Below are 21293 nucleotides of genomic sequence, written 5' to 3' on the forward strand. Positions count from 1 at the left end.
CTGGGGCGGTTCATCTCTAAGTCCGCGGAAAAATGCCTTCCGTTCTTCAACGCGGTTAAAGGTATAAAAACTGCGCCCTGGACTCCGGAGTGTCAAGCGGCATTCGAAGAGCTGAAGCAGTACTTGTCCTCTCTGCCATTGCTGTCCAAGCTAGAGCCAGGAGAAGAGCTGATTCTGTATCTCTCAGCGGGACATTTGGCAGTTGCAGCAGTACTGGTCAGAGAGGAGTACCACCAGCAGAAGCCGATCTACTATGTCAGTAAGGTTCTCCATGATGAAGAGACCAGATATCAGCGAGTCGAGAAGCTCGTATACGCCCTCATTATGGCGGCCAGAAAGTTAAGGCCGTATTTCCAGGCGCATACGATCAAGTTCTTGACGGGACAGCCCCTCAGACAGATCCTCCACCGTCCAGACACTTCAGGCCGACTTGTGAAGTGGGCCGTCGAGCTCAGCGAGTTTGACATCAAGTATCTGCCCAGGCCAGCGATCAAAGCTCAGGTTTTTGCAGATTTCATAGCTGAATGTACGATGCCAGATTCAGACCCCGGGTCGGAAGCAGCGCCTCCTTCGGAAGCAGAACCGGTTATTCCCGAGCAGCAGATTGAAGCCGAAGCGGTTCCGCTTCCCGGGCTTGAGGGAGCAGCCCCGCAAGTCAGCCCGCTTCCGTGTTCTGAAGAGCCGCTCTGGGAGGTATATGTTGACGGGTCTTCAAACAGAAGTGGCAGCGGTGCCGGACTAGTGCTCACAAGACCAGATGATTTTGTCCTGAATTATGCTCTGAGGTTTGGTTTCCGTGCGTCAAACAATGAGGCAGAGTACGAAGCGCTCATCGCTGGAATGAACCTCACCATTCAGGCCCGCGCTCAGAGACTGAAGGCGTACTGCGATTCACAGTTGGTTGTATGCCAGATCCAAGGAGAATATGAGGCCCGAGAAGAGCAAATGGTCAAGTATCTGCAAAGGGTGCGTAGCCTGGCCAGTGAGTTCGGAAGTTTCGAGGTCGTCAGAGTCCTCCGGACTGAAAATACCAAGGCTGATGTGCTCTCAAAGTTAGCGGCATCGGGCTACACCGCTCTCAGAGAAATTCGTATGGAGTTCCTAAAAACCTCCAGTATTGATGGTCAGCCCGTCGCAGTTATGGAGGTCGAGGACGAGCCGTGTTGGATGGATGAGATCATCAGATATCTGCGCAGTGGAGAGCTCCCCGGAGAGAAAAAAGAAGCACGTAAGGTCGTACAGCGGGCATCAAGGTTTTCACTCGACGGCGAAGCTCTGTACAAGAGATCTTACACCCTCCCGTACTTAAAATGTCTCCGGCCAAGTGACGCCCTGTACGCCCTGCGAGAGACCCATGAAGGGATTTGTGGAGAGCATCTTGGGGGCAAGGCCCTCGCTATCAAAGTTCTTCTAAGAGGCCTGTACTGTCCTACACTAAGACCAGTCGCTCTGAGCCTTGTGAAGAAGTGTGAGAGATGTCAGAAATTCTCCCCTGCCGTTCACCAGCCCGCCGTGCCAATGGCTCCGATCATCAGCCCTCTCCCTTTTGCTGTATGGGGAATGGACATTTTAGGTCCTTTTCAGCCGGCCTCCGGAGGCCACGAGTTCGTCGTTGTCGCCATTGACTACTTTACTAAGTGGGTAGAAGCTGAACCTCTGGCCAAGATCACCGAGCAGAACGTCCAGAACTTCTTCTGGAAATCAGTGGTGTGCAGATTCGGGATTCCCCGGGTCCTCATAACAGACAATGGCAAGCAGTTCGATTCAAGGAACTTCAGAAAGTTTTGTTCAGATCTGAAGATTGAGCAGAGGTTCACTTCCGTGGCACATCCGCAGACGAATGGACAGACGGAAGTGACGAACAGGACTCTGCTGCAGGGGATAAAGAAGAGACTGGATGATAAGACCGGACGCTGGGCTGACGAACTGTACCATGTGCTCTGGGCGTATCGGACCACCCCACGCACCGCAACGGGTGAGTCGCCTTTCAACCTCTCCTTCGGGACAGAGGCTGTGATTCCGGTTGACATCGGCGTTCCCTCCCCAAGAACTGTGGACTTCAATGAACAGCTCAATGGGGACGGGCTCCGCGTCAACCTCGACTTGCTTGAGGAACGCCGTGAGGAGTCTCAGATCAGAGCCGTAGCGTACAAGCAGAAGGTGTCCAGATACCATGATACGAAGATCCGGCCAAGGGAGTTCCGCACAGGCGACCTGGTTTTGAGGAAGGCGGCCGTTTCCCAGCCAAGAAGGGTGGACAAACTCTCTCCCACCTGGGAAGGGCCGTACCGAATCAAAGAGGTCATCCGTCCAGGAAGCTACCGCCTAGAGACACTTGACGAACAGCTGCTGCCTCACGCCTGGAACTCCAGAAATCTCCGAATATATTTTCAATAGTCCTTTTTCTTGCCTTTGAAGGCCTGTAAAGAATCTTTGTAGAGAAATAAAGCGGAGTTGTAATTAAACTGTGTCCCTCACTTTGAGTCACTAGTCTAGCTCCTCCATCCAAAAAACTCTAAGTGGTTGCAGACTTAGCTCTTAGCCTAAGTGTTTGCAGACTTAGAGAGCGGCAGTGGTGCACTCCGGCGCGTCCAATTTGGTGTGGAGATCAGTTCCAACCGTGGACCTGCCCTAGTGAAAAACCACCTAAAAGACCTGCCCGGCCTGGCCGCCCAAAGCCTAAGCCGGACAGGATATGGCGCAATCATTAGGCGCCTCAAAAAACTCTAAGTGTTTGCAGACTTAGCTCTCAGCCTAAGTGTTTGCAGACTTAGAGAACGGCAGTGGTGCACTCCGGCGCGTCCAATTTGGTGTGGAGATCAGTTCCAACCGTAGACCTGCCCTAGTGAAAAACCACCTAAAAGACCTGCCCGGCTCGGCGCCCAAAGCCTAAGCCAGACAGGATATGGCGCAATCACTAAACGCCAAAAGACCTGCCCGGCCTGGCCGCCCAAAGCCTAAGCCGGACAGGATATGGCGCAATCGTTAGGCGCCTCAAAAAACTCTAAGTGTTTGCAGGCTTAGCTCTCAGCCTAAGTGTTTGCAGACTTAGAGAGCGGCAATGGTGCACTCCGGCGCGTCCAATTTGGTGTGGAGATCAGTTCCAACCGTGGACCTGCCCTAGTGAAAAACCACCTAAAAGACCTGCCCGGCCCGGCGCCCGAAGCCTAAGCCGGACAGGATATGGCGCAATCACTAAACGCCAAAAGACCTGCCTGGCCTGGCCGCCCAAAGCCTAAGCCGGACAGGATATGGCGCAATCGTTAGGCGCCCCAAAAAACTATAAGTGTTTGCAGACTTAGCTCTCAACCTAAGTGTTTGCAGACTTAGAGAGCGGCAGTGGTGCACTCCGGCGCGTCCAATTTGGTGTGGAGATCAGTTCCAACCGCGGACCCGCCCTAGTTGAAAACCACTTAAAAGACCTGCCCGGCCCGGCCGCCCAAAGCCTAAGCCGGACAGGATATGGCGCAATCGTTAGGCGCCTCAAAAGACTCTAAGTGTTTGCAAACTTAGAGGGCGGGAATGGTTCACTCCGGCTCGTCATAATTGGCTTACAGACCAGCTCGGCCAATGACATCCGGACCACCACTCCGGCTCGGCATAAAGATAACGGAGCAGCACAGAAGTCATAAGTACAAAGAGCAAGGCAGCCGTACAGACAGTTGGGCGAAAAATAAATTTGTATTTATATTCCAAAAAGTGCTCTTTTTGCCGAGCTGGCTTACAAAAAAATGAGCCTCGAGGGCCATTACAAAAGTACGCAATAAAAAATGGATAAGAGCCAGAGGGCTGCCACTCAGGCCTCCTCGTCGACCACCTCTTCGGTAACGGTCCCCGAAGTAGGGGCTGCAGTTTGGCCGGCATCTGTGGTTGGGGCGGCGACCTCGGAAACCAGAGCGACTTCCTGATCCAAGTCGATGGGTTGAGAGGAGTCCGGCTCGTCTTCTTCCTCCTCGTCCTCTGGAGGTGCATACGGGACGGCCAGTCCGTCGAGGGAAAGGTCAGGGTGCGTCTCCTTCACCTGCTCGGTGCAGAAAAGGAACCCCGCCTTGTAGCCCTGGAGGCCCAGGTTGAAGAACTCTGTGTCCTTCCTCTTTTCGGTGTCCTGCACGGCCTCCTTCACTGCCGCTTTCAAGGCCGCCTCAATGGCCGCCTTTTCCCTCTGGTCGGCTCTCTCCCTCGCAGTAAGGAGATTCTGCACGGCCTCATTCTTCATCCTCTGCAGCTCGTCCTTCAAGCTGTTGTATTCGGCCTCTTTGATGCGGACGGCTTCGGTAAGCTCGTCCTTTTCCTTCTGGAGCTGGCCCTTCTCGGACTCTATCTTTGTGAGCGTCTTCGAGAAGAGATAACGCTTCTTGGCCATATCTCTTGAGTAGACCTGGAGCTGATAGAGGGCCGAGGTGATCGCCGCTTCGCAGGTCTCCGGCGCCTCTTTCTCGACGTCCCACCGATCGCGTGGAAGGACGCCCTGGTACATCAGTTCCGCGGCCACTCGGCTATCCCCCAGGCCGGTGTCCATTTTCTGCACCGCCCAGTTTGGGCGGAAGACGTTGTCGCCTCCCGCCGTGGCGGCAGGGATGCCCAGGACTGCCCCACTGCGTTGGGGCTCTGTCAGCCTTGCAGAGCCGGAGCTCTGTCCGGCGAGATTTGTCCGGCTCGGCTTGACTGAAATTTTATGCGTCGCCCGGCTGCTTTTGAGGGGCTCGGCCATTGCGGCCATTACCAGTGTTGACTCCGGCGCCTTTCTCTTCTTGCCCTTGGGTAGGGGCTGCTGCTGTGTTGGGGACGCTTGGGAGCCCTGCTTGATCCTGTCCAGCATGGACATCTGCTTCACCATTTCTGGACGTGACAACAGAGCACAGTTAAAAAAAAAAAAACTGTTCAAAAAATAAGAGCTGGCCTAAAGAGCCTACGTACGTGCCGGCGTCGCACGACTGATGCCGAGCTCTACCAGGACAGGCTCCTCGGAGAACTCCGAACAGTTTATTTGACCGCGCTTCAGCTCTTCTTTGATCAAAGCGAAGGTCATGAAGTCATAACCCTTAAGGGCTGGCTTCTGACTAAGGCCCTGGGTGTCCGGCGTTCTCCATTCCAATGAGAACGGCCAATGGGAGCCCGGCTCGGTGTCCCTAATGTAGAAAAACCTGTTCTTCCATGTATGAATGGAAGTAGGTATGCCAGTGATCATTTTCACTTCGGGCCGTTGGCTCACGTAGATCCAACCGCCTTCCTTGTGCCTCTTCAGGTGCGCACACATCCTGAAGACGGGCAGGGTGGGGTTCCTTTGGAGACGAACTCCCAAAAGGTACAGGAAGCCGACCAACGTCCTCCAAGAGTTCGGCACGACCTGTGTAATCGCCAGCCCGTAGTAATTCAGCACCTCGATAAAAAACGGATGTAAGGGAAACCTGAGCCCGGCCCGTAAGGCTTCTTCGTATAGGCAGGGATCTGCACTATCGTTGCTGGCCCGGTCCCCTTCAATGGCCGCCCTCAGAAGGTACCGATCAGGGATACAGTATTTCTCCCTGACGGCCTGAAGTTTGCCCGGCCCCAGATGATTTACCTCGTACAGGGCCCCGATGTTGTACTGCGGATCGGCCTCCATCTGTGCCTCCGCTATCACCTCGACGGGTGCGCGCGGCGAGCGAGGAGCTACCGCCTCAACTTCTTCTTCGTCCCCACTAGTTTCTGCCCGGTACGGTCCGTCTCCACGGACCGGGATTGTGTCTAAGTCCACAATCACTTCCTCCCCGCTCTCCTCGTCTACTGTGATTACTATTTCCTCGTCCTCAACACCGGCCTCCTTAGGAGAGGCCGGCCTCGTCCTCTCCGGCGCCCCAGATCCTATACTACTGGTCGAACCGGACTCCCTTGAGTCAGAGTCCGTCTCCGAACTAGTGCTAGACATTAAAAGGGAAGAAAGGAAGAGCTAGAAGAAATTACCGAACTGAAGTGTTGGTCGAAGGTCTCCGGGCTCGCTGATCCGAAGCGGGCAGAGAGTTGAATAGCCGCGCAGAAGAGGAGGAGAGTAGAAAGTGAAAAGTGAAAAATGAGGAGTAAAACTTCGGCTTATATAGGCTGGGAAGAGCGGGAAAAATCCCGCCCTTTTCCCACCAGCCGGAGTGCGCCACGTCACCTACCGCATTAAATGCGCCGGTCATGCCGTCCGCATTAAATGCGAGGCACAAGTTCCTAAGCGTCTAGACGACAAAATACCTGCCCGGCCTGGCCGTCCACAGCCTACGCCGGACAGGATATGGCGCGTTCGCTAGACGACAAAAGACCTGCTCAGCCTGGCCGTCCACAGCCGGACAGGATATGGCGCGTTCGCTAGACGACAAATACCTGCCCGGCCTGGCCGTCCACAGCCTACGCCGGACAGGATATGGCGCGTTCGCTAGACGACAAAAGACCTGCCCGGCCTGTCCGTCCACAGCCTCAGCCGGACAGGATATGGCGCGTTCGCTAGACGACAAAAGACCTGCCCGGCCTGGCCATCCACAGCCTCAGCCGGACAGAATATGGCGCGTTCGCTAGACGACAAAATACCTGCCTGGCCTGGCCGTCCACAGCCTCAGCCGGACAGGATATGGCGCGTTCGCTAGACGACAAAATACCTGCCCGGCCTGGCCGTCCACAGCCGGACAGGATATGGCGCGTTCGCTACACGACAAAATTCTGCCCGGCCTGGCCGTCCACAGCCTCAGCCGGACAGGATATGGCGTGTTCAATACACGACAAAATTCTGCCCGGCCTGGCCGTCCACAGCCTAAGCCGGACAGGATATGGTGCTATCGACGCCCAGGAGATCTGCCCGGACATGACGCCCAGGAGGTTTGGCCGGCCAGACTTCTGGCCCCAATTTCGACCGGACTGGGTCGCCCACAGACTTCTGCCCGGTTGTGCTACTTCAGGCCACACTCCACTGCCCGGCCAGGCCACCCAGAGGCCCCTGTCCGGCCGCGGTTTCTTTTGCCCCAGTTTGAGGCCAGCCCCAGTTGCCTAGAGGCTTTAGGCCGGCCAGATGCTGTTTTGACCTTCTTTTTGCTTTTTGCTTCTCCTTGCCGCTCTCACGACTAGGAGAACCAGGGGGCAACTGATGGGGTCCAAAATCTGCAACCAATGGGCTGTTGACACGTGGCCCTCATAGGGACCACTGCAAAGCCCACACCTGTCCTGAGATCTGGTCCATACAGAGGCAACCACCTGTCCTGAGACCTGGTCCATACAGAGGCGACCACCTGGCCCATACAGAGGCCACCACCTGTCCTGGACAGGTGGCTCAGAAACCACTATAAATAGCCCTCATTTGTGCTAAAGTGAGGGATCTGAGATCTAAAACCCTTAGATTTCTGCTCTGACATTGCTCTGCACTCCTGCTCATACTGACTTGAGTGTCGAAGCGCCCGTCCGGAGCACCACTCCGGGTTGGTCTTCTGACCCTTTGTTTCCTTGTCTGTGCCCTTGTGCAGCGCAGGACTCCATCAGCCCTTCCTCTGTGGCGTGCCAAATCAGCCTTTCCGGCCCTACCATAACCTGTTACCAATTTTAGACCTAACACTCTGGTTCCTCTTAATCCTGTATTTGTTCGAGTCTTTCCACCGTGGCCGTAGAAACATCCGGCAAAGAAGCGGACGTCCGCCGCCTTTTCGCCGGAGATTTTGTTGATTCCTCTTCTTATCGGATTTCTTATTATTGAAATGCTGATTCAATAATCCCCCTTCCTCTTTCTCTTCTTCTTCCTCTCCACTTTCTACTGAGAGTGCGAACTCTAGAAGCTGATTTAGGGTGGGTTTTTTCTATGCATGTAGTAAGCTGATACCGCCACGAATGAGGCTCCGAACAAGGCTGCGATGGCTAGATGAAGAGCATAAGCATCCATTTGTCTTATTCTCTTAGTAAATCAGAAACCTAGGAGTTGAGTCAGAGAGTAGAGGAATAGACTTAGAGAGGTATGTTTTTTGTTTTTTGAGAAGAAGAAGAGAGATTTCTGTGTATTTATAGAAAATCCGTAGAGAGAGAGAGAGTTCATATTCGTAGAGAGAGAGAAAGAGAGAGCTTTCCGAGAGCAGAAAAAAGAAGCAGATTTTTGTGTATTTATAGAAAAGCCGTAGAAAGAGAACACATTAGGATTCGACTCTGCTGCAGAGAGAGAGAGAGAGAGAGAGAGAGAGAGAGAGAGAGAGAGAGAGGAGAGTTTTTTCCTTTCTACTCTTCTTCTTTCTACTTTTTTCGAAAAAAAATTGGCTACGCAACGTTGCGCAGGAGGTTCTGCGCAACTCATTAAAATACACTAAAAGTAGGGGGTGTGGCAATATCAATTCCATGGTCTGGTATTTTTATACCCCTGTTCCCTCTTTATTTGAAGGCGCTGCGCAGCCAAGTTTCGTTCTGCTCTTTCCTAGTTTCCTCTTCCACCTCTACGCTATAACTTAACTAGGCTTTTGTCCTTCTTGTAAAATAGAGCGATGATATTTTCACCCCGCTCCAGTACCCATTCGCCCCACTGTTTAACATGATTGTGACATAAATGGGTTGATCCAAACCGTCCATATGATGGGCCACAACATAAATAAGTTGTCCCCAAAAACTCATTTCTATAGGATGATCCTGACCCTCCGATCATAGTCGAACTGCATATTATGGTAACCTGTATGGGGTTTTGCGAAAATTAGGGTTTTGCGAAGATTGTTTAGGAAAGGTGGTGCGTGGTGGGAGTCACACTTTTTGAAACACCTTTTTGTAATAAAAGAAAAAATGTGGCTCCTTCAGGCCTATAAATCTACCACCATCAGTTCATATTGTGTACTCTCTCTCTCTCTCTCTCTAGCAAATGAGAGAAAGAAGAGAGACATATATGATGAAGGAGGTGGTGATTTTATGCAGTTAGAGAGGAGGGGCAGATGGAGGAAAAGAAAAGGTGAAAAGGGTTGTGCCTGGCTCCCTGTATGCCACACGTATGGACAATTCTCTTAACTGATTGGCTAATGTGGGTGGCGTGCTAGGAGCCAAGCATGCCTCTCTCTCTCTCTCTCTCTCTCTCCGGTTTCTTAGGTGAAAAAACGTTAGCCTAATAGAAATCGGTCTGGATCTTTTTACCTTATAATAAAATAAAATGATTATGCTTGTTACTGCTATTCCATATCTATGAGCTGATCAATTGTTTTTTGATAGGAAGTCCAAGAATGATATTGAAATAGAGCTACAGGTCTCCCTCCCCCCCCCCCCCCCCCCCCCCCCCCCCCCTCTCACTCGCACACACACAAATGACTTCACACTTCTAACAGGGTTTTGATTTGCCAAGGACCATCGTAGAAGGCATTTCACTGACCGGCTGTTGCATGATTGAACAGCTACATATGCAACAGCCGCTCCTCAAAATGCCTTCTGCGATGCTCCCTAGCAAATCCCCTCATATTATCATCGTTCTTAGTCTCTCTCTCTCTCTCTCTTGCACAAATGACCATTCTTTTCAGTTTATAACCCAATAATAAATATATTTAAAGGTGATAAGGAAAAATACAGTTGTAGCTTTCCCTTAATACTTAGGTTAACTCTTTGAATGTGATTAGATGGTTGAAAGAAAGTGCGGCTCGTCACGGCAATTTGCTCGGTGGATTGATGAGACATTCGACTACGTGTCCAGAACGTCCATTGCATTCCATCATGTGAGAAAAACGGCAAATTGTGAGACTGGCCGTCTAGCTAAGGACGGGACTTCAAGTGCAAAGTTGGAAGTCTATGACTTTCTCTCTCTTTGATTGGGTGTTGTATTTTGTATGGTTTTTGTTGTTTATGGAATATTTAAAAACCTAAATTGGTTTGTAACAATTGGTAAATTTATATGAAGAAAATTTTATTACTACCCTCTCTCACCCTATAGATTCAAGAGTAGAAGCCTATGATCTGTGTATATCTGGTTGCTTTTTTATTCTATTTATTTTGTTCAATGTTTCATATTGGAAGGTAACACCCATTTCATGTTGCAGCTTTTTTTTTTGGTCCTAAGGAGCCAAGCCCTGTCAAGTGTATATCGTTTGTCCAACACACCTTTTCCCTAGATACCGATTCTTACGTAAAGCTACCACCTCCTTTGGGAAAAGCTACGAAAACATCCCTTCTCATGTTATTCCCAAAGTACCCCTCTTTCTTATTTATGACATTGTAATTGTACATTTATGTTTCTCCACATTCATGTATTTTCTCATCTTTCTTTGGGTTTAATATATTTTTCCTTCCTTTATCTTCTAATAATGCATTCTTTAAATATCTTAATGACCTCCACTTGATCTAGATCTTATCTTATATCTAAAAGGTATTTGATCAATTGATGGGATTTAAAATATTGATCAACATTTTATCATCATTTCCTCGGTTTCCACGGTTAAGATTGCACAGCGACTATTTTCAAGTCATATGATTTTGCACAGTGGGCCCAATCATAGCGTAGCAGACTCATTATACCCAACACAGTTGCAGACAAGGTTTTAAATTTTGGTTTCGGCTATAATTTTGGGCTTTACTGAAACTGAAATTTTAGCCGAAATCCCGAAATTTCGGTAAGACTTATTGAAATAGCGGATTTTTCACCCGAACTTTCGGTAACTTCGGCTGAAATTCCATAAAAGAAAAAAAAAAAAATATTTCGGCTGAAATTTCAGTAATTTCTTTTCATATGGTGCCTCCCCAGCTAAAATATTGGCCGCACTTTCATTGCAGATGAAGTCCCTAAATTGTGTCCTATGAAGAATTAACCCCACAAAGAATTTCATCAATCTAACATACACTTTGGGACTTCTGACAATGAATTCTCAACTTCTCAATGACCAAAGTACAACTTGATTAAAGATAAAATACAAAGTAATATGTAATAAAAATACTCCAAATAGTGAACAACTTCTCAATGACCAAAGTACACCTTGATTAAAGATCAAATACAAAGTAATATGTCATAGAAATACTCTAAATAGTGAACGAGTATATAATTGCACGTGTACACACATACATGCACCCTGTACCCTCGTACGCGGTATGGGAGGACGTCTAGATTCAACAAATTGAACTAATGAAGGAGGATGGGTCTGGGGGAACAGCGACTTCAGCTGCTCCGTCAAGCATCTGTGTCACCTTCTTCATGGAAGGCCTTAGTGATGGTTCCTCTTGAATACACCAAATTGCTATCATCACAAACCTCTCCAGCCTCCTAGCGTTGCTTTGTGCCTCTTCGTCATTCTCCACTAACAAATTTAGTTTCCTTTCTCTATAGCAATCATAAGCCCAATAAGTCAGTATTGCATTCTCTATATCATCCAGCCCCACTTCCACGTTCTTCCTACAACAAATTATCTCCAGCAACAAGACGCCAAAGCTGTAAACATCCACCTTTGTAGTGATTGACATGTTTCTGAACCATTCGGGTGCTACATATCCTCTGGTTCCTCTTAATCCTGTATTTGTTCGAGTCTGGTCCGCTTGCAAAAGCTTGGCCAGGCCAAAATCCGAAATCCTTGCTGTAAAATTGCAATCTAAAAGTATGTTTTGGGGCTTTATATCACAATGGATGATTTGGTTGCCACACTCATCATGCAAGTAAGTAAGCCCTCTTGCAACTCCAAAGGCAATCTGTGTCCGCTGGTTCCAGCTGGGCCTCGAACTTCCAAATAGGAAGCTTGCTAAGGAGCCGTTGCTCATGAACTCATATACCAAAAGCCGTTGTGACCCCTCGTAGCAGAATCCCAATAATTGGACTAGATTCTTATGATGGGTTCGGCCGATTGCCGTTATTTCAGCTTTGAATTCCTTGTCTCTTTCCTCCACCAACTTCTCCAACTTCTTGACTGCGACGAAATTTCCAGTACTTGATGTTAAGATGCCTTTGTAGACTGTGCCGAAAGCACCGCTGCCCAATTCTTGTTTGAACCCATCTGTAACTTCTTCAAGCTCTTTGTAAGTAAAAGAGCGCAGATTCATTCCTATGGCAATTTGTTCTGGCTGATGTTTCAGCAGTTTCTTATGGTATGGGAAGAACATAGCCAATAAAATGGCTCCCAAAAAGAGGAAGTTGAGAAACACAGAGCTGCCTAAAAGCGTCGACATGATGATGATCAGAGTACCTTGATCACTCTTTCCTCCGTTTGGACCCGGACGAAAAGGAAACTGTGAACTGGAATTACCTGTGGGTACTTTGATGAGAGCCTTTCCTCCAACACCTGAATTAATCCTCCCATTTGAGAGTGGGAGCTTCTTCTTCCAACAGTCTGTGCCTCTGAAAATGGCGACCGCACAGAAACAATCAACCATGCAAGCTTCTCTGCACTGGTCCTCGTTGAACGGATTATAGTGTTCAGAGTCGGACATTGGCCAATCCATGTTTATCATTTCCATCAGTTGGAATTGAGGTCCAGGCTCTTTTCCCGGTCCATGGGGCTCACAACTTTGTGAAACGAAGTCCGGTTTGCATCCATTGAACGTGTTATTGGGATCCAAGTACGAATAATTCTGTGGACAAAGGCAACTAGGCCTTTGATTATCATCTAGTCTGCAGTAGCTGTTGAACCCACAAGCACCGCTGCCAACACGATCCCCAATTTCCATACAAATGTCGTCAGGCACAGACCATACAACAGACCAGGACCCAGCAGGCCAGTTTCTACTGCTCGAGCCATTCTTTGGGTAGACATATTGCCTGAAAACCCCATCAAAATCGGTGTGTTGCTCTGAGGTAGAAGTTTCTTGTTGGAACTATGTTTCCCGAAGTGAGGTTGGTTATGCTCCCATTTGTTTGCTTGAGGTAAATGTAGCCTGACTGGTTGAAGATCATCTGAGAAATTGTGTTTGGAGTGTAGGTACTCCAGTAAGCCCTGTAAATGAATTTTGTAGGGTGATTTATTGTAAAAAGCACGAGATTTCCATCATTCTGGAAAAGAAGCTCAAACTTTCCGCTCGAATAGTTGGTCTCTGTTTCACGAGAATAGAGCATGGCGCCCTTATGCAATATCTGCGTAGGGGAAATGGGGGAGATGACCACCGCTGCAAATAGATCGGGTTCGTAACACTTCCGGCCCTCCGCCTCATCTCCGATTGCGTGGCTCCGCGGCCTCCACTAGTCCGCCTCATCTCCGGCTCCGCCGCCTCTCCACCGCTCTGTTTTCCTCCTCCCTCATCCAAAATATTCTTGTCTTTGAGAAGAGGGTTTAGAGCTCAAAAGGGGGAAAATGATGTATTAGGGTTTTCCGTGGGTACATCAAAAGAAATTACATATCTTGGTGAGCACAAGATGTGGATCTGAGGATCGGACACCCATCTTGAGCCATCCTGCCTCATGAATTTCTTGTTGGTGGCAGAGCTTGATCCCCACCCACCTTGAGCCACCATCACTACCACCGCCACTTTTTTTCACCACCACTGATCACCACCACCACTGCAATTTCTGCGCCTCGATCCGTCGACCACCTCCACCGCCTCATCTTCATCTCTACCTCCACCGACCGGCCACCTCATCATCACCATCATCTTACCTCTTCTTCCCCTCCTTTTTGCAGCCACCATTAAATCCGACCTCCCTACCCAAATCAACCACCCTTACCACCACAAAACCCATTTCATTTTAACCTCTCCCATTTTTGATCTTTTATAAACCCATTTCACCACCTACCTCCACCCTCAGCCACCTCTGCAGATTTCCTTCTTCCCTTTCTCAGCCGTTCCACCTCCTACCATCATCTTTTTCAACCTTCATTGTTTCCCTCTATTCTAGAACCCAGCCATAAAACCCATTCCCTCCATTGTGCTGCGGAAGAAAAAAGGGGGGAGAAGAGAATGGTGGTTCCTTGGGCGAAGCAGAAGAATCGCAGGGAGAAGAGAATAGATAGAATAGGAAAGAAGAGAGTGGAACAGCTGAGGGGAGACTGGCAGTGCTGCAAGTGCGGGTTCTACAATTTCAAGAGAAGGGTTGAGTGTTGGCAATGCGGGAAGATCTGGTCGTCGTATGACTGCAATGTCGATACGAGTCCGACAAAACCAAAGACCAACGCATTGAATGCATCAAGTAGTGGGAGTATCGAAGGGATTGATAAGCCTGAGTCTGGCAGTAGGAAAACTCCTTTGAATATTGTCTTTGGCGAGCCGGACAATGGAGCGGTTCTTCCATTGGTCTCTTTGAAAGGAACAGAACGTAGTTTGTGGGGCAAAATCGGGGAAGGATGGTCTGGCAATGTTCAGGCTTTGGAAGCTTGGTTGTTTGAAAGGAAAGTTGCAGAAGGGGCTGTTAAAGTTTACAAAATAGATGAAAGGGAAGTTATGATTGTTTTAAAGGCAGAATCTGCTCTTGAGCAATCGAAGATAGCCTGGTTTACTGCTAGAAATTCGCCATTTGTTGAATTGAGCTCTTGGTCGAAGAAGTTTGAGAATCTGACAAGGGTGGAGTGGTGGTTCATTTCTGGAATTCCACCTCAAGCTTGGTGTGTGGAGAATTTCAGAAACATCGGGAAGAGGATTGGTAGGGTAATTGAGATGGATGATTCCTGCAAAGCTGCTAGAGGATATCAGTGGGCCAAAGTTCGGATTGCCACAAGCTCTGGCTGCCCAGTCGTGGTGGCTTTTCCGGTAGGCATCGACGGAGCAACAATGTGGGTGAAATGCGAAATGGAGTCGGCGCGCAAAAAGGTGGATGGGGGGAAGACATATTCCACCCAATTCAGCTCGGATGATGATGAGGATGGGTTTGGGGCTGATGGATGTTCGGAAAAACAGTCTGGTAGTGGGGAGGAGGAGCAGGTTAGCATGGATTGGGCTGGAAGGAATAGGGTGGTGCACGATAGCGGGGAGGCACACGATAGCAGGGGGCGCACGATAGCGCAGAATTTGCAAATCAAATTTCCCAAATTTGTGGTGAGGAAAGAGTGGAAGGGAGTGGGCTGGAGTTTCTGGAAGGTCAGACGTCTGGTGTTGACAGAGGTAGGGGGGTTGACTTGATTGACGCTAGGATGGTGGGCTTGCCAGATGATCAAATCAGTGGACATATTAATGGGCTTAGAAGACATTTGAACCTGCTGGTGGAGAATATTATTGGACTGGTGGAGAACAACTCAGGGAGAGGTTGTGGGCCTGTTACACCTTTAAGACAAATGCCAATTACTAGGAAATTTTGCAACATTGCTGATGGCCCGCCCTTGATTGACATGTCACCAGATCAAGGGAGCATAAACTTTGGGGCAGATTTGCATGGTGTTGCTGGCAATGAAATTAGCCTGGAAGAATGGAGGGCTGATTCAAGAGCAGTGGATAGTGTCTCTTCAAGTGACGCTGAATTAAGGCGAACATCGGTGAGTCGTAGGGAAGATTCTAACATTGCTTTGAGGGGAGGGTGTGAGGAATACTCTCGGAGGATTATCCCTTCAGAATTGGTTTTCCGGAGAATTAATGATGGGTTGGGTAACTCAGAGCACTCTGTACAGTTCAGCCTGGACCGAGCGGGAGAGAAAAGCACCACAAGTGCTGTAGAAGATCCTATCTTACCAGGTATTGGTGGGTTAATGAAAATATTTCAAGTCAATCAATCACAACTGGAATGCGATGGTTGTAGTCTTGGCTTCAACTCCCCCAAAGGTATCAACTCTTTGTTTTCATTTCGTGGCAATGAGGTGTCTTTTTCTTATCCAAATATGCAGGGCACAAAAATGGGTTTCTATGTAGAGGACGAAAACAGTGAGTCTTTGGGTATGGATGCCCCAAACCATTGCTTGCTATCCTCTCCTATTCCTTCTTGTTATGCGCATCTTGATAAGAGGGCTTTGTTGGGCCGGGAAAATTCCAATAGTCCCGAGGAGATAGAGGGGGTTGAGGGGTCTGAGGGTAACATGGAGCTACTGGATAGGGCAGTGGATAAGGTGATAGATGTTAGTGGGAAGGTGGGGTTAAGATACCTCGGACCATTACCGGAGTTTCGTGGTATGATTCGGTCGATTGAATTAAGGGATATGGTTGGGGGAGAGGTTAACGAGTCTCACAGGGGTGATTCTTCGAAGAAGTCACTCCGAGAGTTGGCTAGATTGAAATCGGGTGTTAATTATGGGGATAAGAAGAGTGAGGGAGGTAAGAAGAGTGAGGGAGGTGAAAAGAGTTCTCCATTGAGGAGTGTCAAGTCAGGGAGAAAGGGGAGAAAGTACGTGAAAATTGTTTCCTTATGAAGACGTTATCATGGAATGTAAATGGATTGGGTTCTTTGGCGAAGAGAGCTCAAGTGAAGGAAATGGTTAAAAGATGTAAACCGAGTCTTGTATGTCTACAAGAAACCAAATTAGAGGTTATTGATAAGGTTACTGTTCAGAGTATTGGTCTCACAGGTCAGTGGAGCTTCTCTTTTGTGGGTTCAATTGGCCTTTCTGGGGGGATTTTGGTTGCTTGGGAGGAGTCTTATTGGAATGTGGTCGAGGAATGGAAGGGTAGGTTCTCCTTGTCTGTTGTTCTGGAAAGGGTGGAAGACACGGTGAGGGTTGTTTTCTCTGGGATCTATGGGCCTTCTCAAAGGGTGGAGAAAAGGTTGTTATGGGGGGAGTTAGATGGGATTAGGGCGCGATGGTCCCATCCTTGGTGTTTAGGTGGAGACTTTAATGAAATTAGATTTGCGTGTGAAAGGGTGGATTGCACGAGGTCTAATAGAAATATGGTCTTGTTCGCTGATTTCATTTCTAAGCATGAGTTAATCGATCTTCCATTATCTGGGGCTCGTTTCACGTGGAATAGAGGGGAGAGTCATAGTAGGATTGATCGCTTCCTTGTATGTCCACTGTGGATGTGCCTGACTCCTGAGGTGATACAAAAATCCCTGGTTCATTCGGTCTCAGATCACTGTCCTATTCTTCTGGATCCGAGGTTAGAATCTTGGGGGCCCCCACCTTTTCGATTTGAGATTGCATGGCTCCAGGATCCGAATATGGAAGAAAGGATGGGAAAATGGTGGGCCTCTGAAAATTTTGAGGGGCCTGCAGACGTTAGAATAGGGAGAAAATTGAGATTTGTTAAGAAGATGTTGAAGGAATGGATTAAGAAGAAAAGAGGGTCTGACTCTTGCAGAAAGAATTGGTTGGAAAGTAGGATTGTAGAACTAGGAGATTTAGAGGAAGAGGGATTGGGGAACATTGTTTCTAGGGAGGAATTGGGGCGTCTTCGTGAAGAACATAAAAGTATTCTTCTACATGAAGAGATATCCTGGAGGCAAAAGTCGAGGGTCAAGTGGCTGAAGGAAGGTGATAAAAATACAGCTTACTTTCATGCTATGGCTAGTGCTAGAAGAAGGGGTAATAGGATTGTCTCATTGATGGTGGACGGGGCGGTGGTTTCCGGAAAGGAAGATATTTCGAGTGCTATATTGAGCTTTTATAATGCCTTATATACATCAGATGGTATATTGAAGCCTATTCCGGAGGGGGTGGATTTTAATCATTTAGAATGTGATCAGAGTAGGAAATTGGAGGATCCGTTTGAGGTTGACGAGATTGAGAGGGCTGTTTTCTCTTTGAGTAGAGATAAGGCTCCAGGGCCGGATGGCTTTTGTTTGGCATTTTTCCAATCTTGTTGGGAATATGTCAAGGGTGACCTAGTGGTATTTTTTCATGAGTTCCATCAAGGAATGGAGTTGGATAGAGGTTCGGGGGCTACTTTCATTACTCTAATTCCTAAGGTGGAAGGTGCTAGCAGGATATCAGAGTTTAGGCCTATCAGTCTTGTGGGATGCCTTTATAAGGTTTTGGCTAAAGTTTTAGCGGATCGCTTAAAAAGGGTACTTCCATCAATCATATCGGATTATCAATGTGCTTTCGTAGAAAAAAGACAAATTTTAGATTGCTCCTTGATTGCAAATGAGGCTATTGACTCATATCGCAAACTTCGTAAGCAAGGCATCTTGTGTAAGTTGGACATGGAGAAAGCTTATGATAGAGTGGATTGGGGATGTATGGATTACTCTCTTCAGCGTATGGGATTCGGATGTCTATGGCGTTCGTGGATGAAGAATTGTGTGTCATCTGCTTGGTTTTCTATTCTCATTAATGGATCTCCAAAGGGTTTCTTCAAGTCGTCTAGAGGGCTTAGACAAGGGGATCCTTTATCCCCTTTCTTGTTTATCATTGTGGCGGAAACCCTTAGTAGGTTACTGGCGAAGGGAAGCGGTCTTGATCTTTTTAGAGGATTCAGGATCGGCTTGGAGGAGGTGGAGGTCTCCCACTTGCAATTTGCTGATGATACATTATTATTTTGTGAGCCGGAGATTGGGCAAGTGAGAAACTTAAAAGCCATTTTGAGATGCTATGAGCTTATTTCAGGCCAAAAATCTAATTTCCACAAGTCTAAAATTTTTGCTTTGAATATTCCTGAGGAGAGGGCTCTGGAAATTGCTGTGATTCTGGGATGTCAGCTGGACACGTTGCCTTCCTCATATTTGGGCCTTCCTTTAGGGGTTGGTAGACCGAATAAAGACATGTGGGTTCCTATAGTTGAGAGGATCGAGAGAAGATTAGGTTCATGGAAAAGGAATCTTGTTTCTCGTGGTGGTAGGCTTGTGCTGGTTAAGGCAGTATTGTCCAATATACCTATATACTTCATGTCTTTATTTAAATGCCCTGTTAGTGTCTCCCTCAGGATTGAACAGATTCAGAGGAGATTTTTGTGGGGTGGGAATGAGGATAAGAGAGGAATTCCTTTGGTCAAATGGGAGGAGGTTTGTATCCCCATCAAGTTAGGTGGTTTGGGTATCAGGAGAATTAGAGATTTTAATCATGCGCTCTTGGGTAAATGGTTATGGAGATTTGGGGATGAGCATGATCGTTGGTGGGTCAAGGTCATTAGAAGTAAGTATGGATGTGATATGGGGAGATGGGAATCCTTGGACTTGTTTGAAAAAAAAGGGTTGTCGGTTTGGAGAGACATTCTAAAAATCTCTTCTCTTTTCAAGTTGAAGGTTAGATTTAGAGTGTATAGGGGTGATAGAATATCTTTCTGGCAGGATGTGTGGTGTGGGGATGTGTCCTTTAAGTGTCGATTTCCGAGATTATTCAATATGGCTTCAAATAGGGAGGCCTTTGTTAGCGATTGCTTTGAGTGGAATGAGGGTGTTCTTGTGTGGAACCCTGGGTTTAGAAGATCATTTTTTGAGTGGGAGGTGGAATTGGTCTCTAGCCTGCGGGCCCTTCTTGCGGGTTGTTACATTAAAAGGAATGGGGAGGATAAAAGGCTTTGGATTGAGGAACCTTCTGGGACTTTCTCAGTTAAATCTTTCTATAAAAGTATTATGCCCATTTCTAACCCTTCATGTTCGGCAAAGGTATGGAAATTTCATTGCCCACCTAGAGTTTGTATCTTTGGTTGGGCGGTTTGTCGTGATAGAATACAAACTATCAATTTTCTGAGAAACCGTGGTATGTGGCTTATTGATCATTGCCCACTATGTCTGCATGATGGGGAATCTGTGGATCACTTGTTTATGCATTGTTCGTTCACTAGGCTCATATGGCATTTCATCTTCATGCGATTTGGGATTTGTTGGGTTTTTCCAAAATCTATTCTGTCGCTATTGCACCAATGGGGAGGGGTTCCTTGGAAGGAAAAAGGAAAAACCTTGTGGAATTTTTGTTTACTTGCTACGTGGTGGTCTATATGGAAGGAGAGGAACTCTAGAGTCTTTGAGGGGAAAGCCATGAATCCTCATTGGATTTACTTGAAGATCATCACCTTGGTTATATCTTGGGTGAGATGCCTCCCATCCTTTCGGTTTGTATCGGCTTTTGATCTTTGGGAAGGTTGGCGGGAGGTGTGCTTTAGTGTTGAGCGCAGAGATCTTATTTTGCATAGGTGGAAGCCCCCTGCTCAAAACATGTATAAGGTTAATTTCGATGGTGCAAGTTCCGGCAATCCGGGTCCGGCAGGAGTGGGAGGGGTTTGTCACAATGATAAGGGGGATGTTATGTGGGCATACTACGGCTCTATTGGTGTGTCTGATTCCTCAGATGCGGAAGTAAGGGCGGCACATTGTGGCATTTTGAATATTGATAGAAGGTTGATGGATCAGACCATTGTTGAGGGTGATTCGCTAAATGTGATTCGTTGGCTGAAAGGTGAGGTGGCTCCTCCGTGGAGATTTCTTTCCATTTTTGATGAGATTGAGGACTTAACTGCGGGGTCCGCTATCGGCTTTCAACATGTTAGAAGATCAGCAAATGAAAAAGCGGATGCGCTAGCTAAGCGTGGTGTCTCCGGTGGTTCTATTCTGTGGTTCGACCACCTTCCTCCCTGATAAGGGTTTTCTCTGTATTTTGTTTTTTCTTCGTTCCTGTGTCTTTCTTGCTTCCTATTGTAGATATGGGTGGTCCATCTCGGCCTCCTAAATTTGCTATATATTATTATTGCCATTTCAAAAAAAAAGATGGTGTCTGTGGAGTGATCAAAACTCTGCCAAGTGATACCAGAATTCGAATTCAAGAGCACCAAATTCCCAGTGTCGAGAATGTCAGCAGAGGTGGCACTACCGCTAGTGACTTGAGCCGTCCATATCTCTTGTCCTTGATTATTGCTCAGCACAAGTTGTCCACTGCTCGTCAACTCGACTTTCGATCCATCAAGCACAAGATTATCTCTGTTTGCAGACCAAACTATAGTTTTTTCTGGTACTTTGTCGAACCAGATTGCAAGTAAGAAGAGATTTTTGTCTGCAACAGGAGTGAACCCAAATGCGAAATCCCCAGAAGGCAAAACCCATGAAGAATTGTCACTGGTAGAGAGACTAGAGCCCAAACTTATGCTACCATTAGTTTGAGCCATGACAGAAAGTGGAAAAAGAATAATAACAAGCAAGAACAACAAAGGATTATCAAGAGCAGATGCCATTTGAGATTAAGGATAGTATAAATTTTGATAACAAGAGAAGGAATTGCTGATGAGCTGGTTTATAGATGGTTTACATTATATACTAGAAGAAGCTCTTGATATGTGATATGGACCATACGATTATCGCGTGATTTTAGGCCAATAGAATGACATTGGGAGTTTGGGACCAAAATATGTTGTCCCCCCACTCTACAATTATGAACAAGGAGACCCACTAGTGTATATTAAATCAACCAAACCATATAATATGTGATCCTTCATGTAACACATCATCTCTTCTCGGTCCTTGAACAAGAAAGGGATGTCATTGACTCCATGAGCCCTAGATCCCCAACATTTCCACATGGGCACATAAATGACATTTAAAATCAAGGAAGTTTAACAGTGGTGACTTCCTATACAGCCAAAGAACTCTA

At 47.6% G+C, this 21293-nt stretch overlaps 1 protein-coding gene and 1 pseudogene across 1 annotated transcript; one reads left to right on the top strand and one right to left on the bottom strand.

Moving 5' to 3' along the window:
* The first annotated feature begins 324 nt into the window (after positions 1–324).
* Positions 325–2397, top strand: LOC143864659 (uncharacterized). Its single transcript, XM_077375417.1, has 2 exons — positions 325–1573; positions 1745–2397. The coding sequence occupies exons 1-2, from the start codon at positions 325–327 to the stop codon at positions 2395–2397; spliced, it is 1902 nt and encodes a 633-aa protein (XP_077231532.1).
* An 8491-nt stretch (positions 2398–10888) lies between these two features.
* Positions 10889–20877, bottom strand: LOC143850018 (G-type lectin S-receptor-like serine/threonine-protein kinase LECRK3; annotated as a pseudogene).
* Positions 20878–21293: the final 416 nt, after the last annotated feature.

The sequence above is a fragment of the Tasmannia lanceolata genome, unplaced genomic scaffold, assembly GCF_043159265.1.
Source record: "Tasmannia lanceolata isolate RefF3 unplaced genomic scaffold, GAP_Taslan_0.1 ptg000003l, whole genome shotgun sequence".
Classification (NCBI taxonomy): Eukaryota; Viridiplantae; Streptophyta; class Magnoliopsida; order Canellales; family Winteraceae; genus Tasmannia; species Tasmannia lanceolata.